This window comes from Priapulus caudatus, unplaced genomic scaffold (genome assembly GCF_000485595.1).
Source record: "Priapulus caudatus unplaced genomic scaffold, Priapulus_caudatus-5.0.1 Scaffold425, whole genome shotgun sequence".
Lineage (NCBI taxonomy): Eukaryota > Metazoa > Priapulida > Priapulimorpha > Priapulimorphida > Priapulidae > Priapulus > Priapulus caudatus.
In genome coordinates this window covers 58576-59474 of record NW_014577486.1, presented here as the reverse complement: position 1 = coordinate 59474, position 899 = coordinate 58576, and the positions used below count along the sequence as shown (strand labels likewise).

The 899-nt window shown below is 52.7% G+C and overlaps 1 protein-coding gene across 1 annotated transcript in view; it reads left to right on the top strand.

The window, feature by feature from the left end:
* The window catches only part of LOC106810275 (dolichyl-diphosphooligosaccharide--protein glycosyltransferase subunit 1-like), a gene marked incomplete in the record, with an annotated part of 19136 nt that overhangs the window by 13001 nt on the left and 5236 nt on the right, over positions 1-899 (top strand). The window contains 1 exon segment of the mRNA XM_014813568.1: positions 66-258. Coding sequence (XP_014669054.1) covers positions 66-258 — 193 coding nt within the window.

Genomic DNA, 899 nt, shown 5'->3' with positions numbered 1-899 from the left:
GATCCCGTAACCCCCCCCCCTCCTCGTAATCCCACGTCGATGCTAACACCGTCTTCTCCACGCAGACGCTGCTGCCGGCCTCGGCGGCGGACGTCTACTACCGCGACGAGATAGGCAACATCTCGACGAGTCACCTGCGCGAGCTCGTCGACTCCGTAGAGGTGGACCTGCGGCCGCGCTTCCCGCTGTTCGGCGGCTGGAAGACCAAATACATGATCGGCTACAACCTGCCGAGCTACGAGTACCTGTTCAACGAAGGTAGGTAACGAGGACAGGTGCTGTAGGTAGGGTGGGTGTAGTGAGTAGTGTAGTGAGTAGTGTAGGTGCTGTAGGTAGGGTGGGTAACGAGAACAGGTGCAGTAGGTAGGGTGTGTAACGAGGGTAGGTGGAGTAGGTAGGGTGGGTAACGAGGGTAGGTGGAGTAGGTAGGCTAGGGCACAAGGCTTGGCGCAGTAGGTAGGGTGGGTGTAGTGAGTAGTGTACATGCAGTATTTAGGCTAAGTAACTAGGGTAGGTGCAGTAGCTAGGGTGAGTAACAAGGCTAGTGGATTATCTTGTGACCACAATCATTGCTGGTTTCACTTAATTGCTAAGCGAGCGACAAAATACTGAATGGTCCAGACGTCAACCGAGCTGGGGGGGGGGGATATTTGGGTTACTTTCTCGTTCTTTTTTCGTCTCAAAACTTTCTAGTTTTGATGGCCGAGAACATTTTTCTTGGGACGAATTCAGGCGAGAGTCCGTTAGTTTAAACCGTAACGAGATGTTTTGCGCGCGCGTGTGCTCTTGCAGGCGACAAGTACGTACATGTTAGTTTAAACCGTAACGAGATGTTTTGCGCGCGCGTGTGCTCTTGCAGGCGACAAGTACGTACATGTTAGTTTAAACCGTAACGAGAT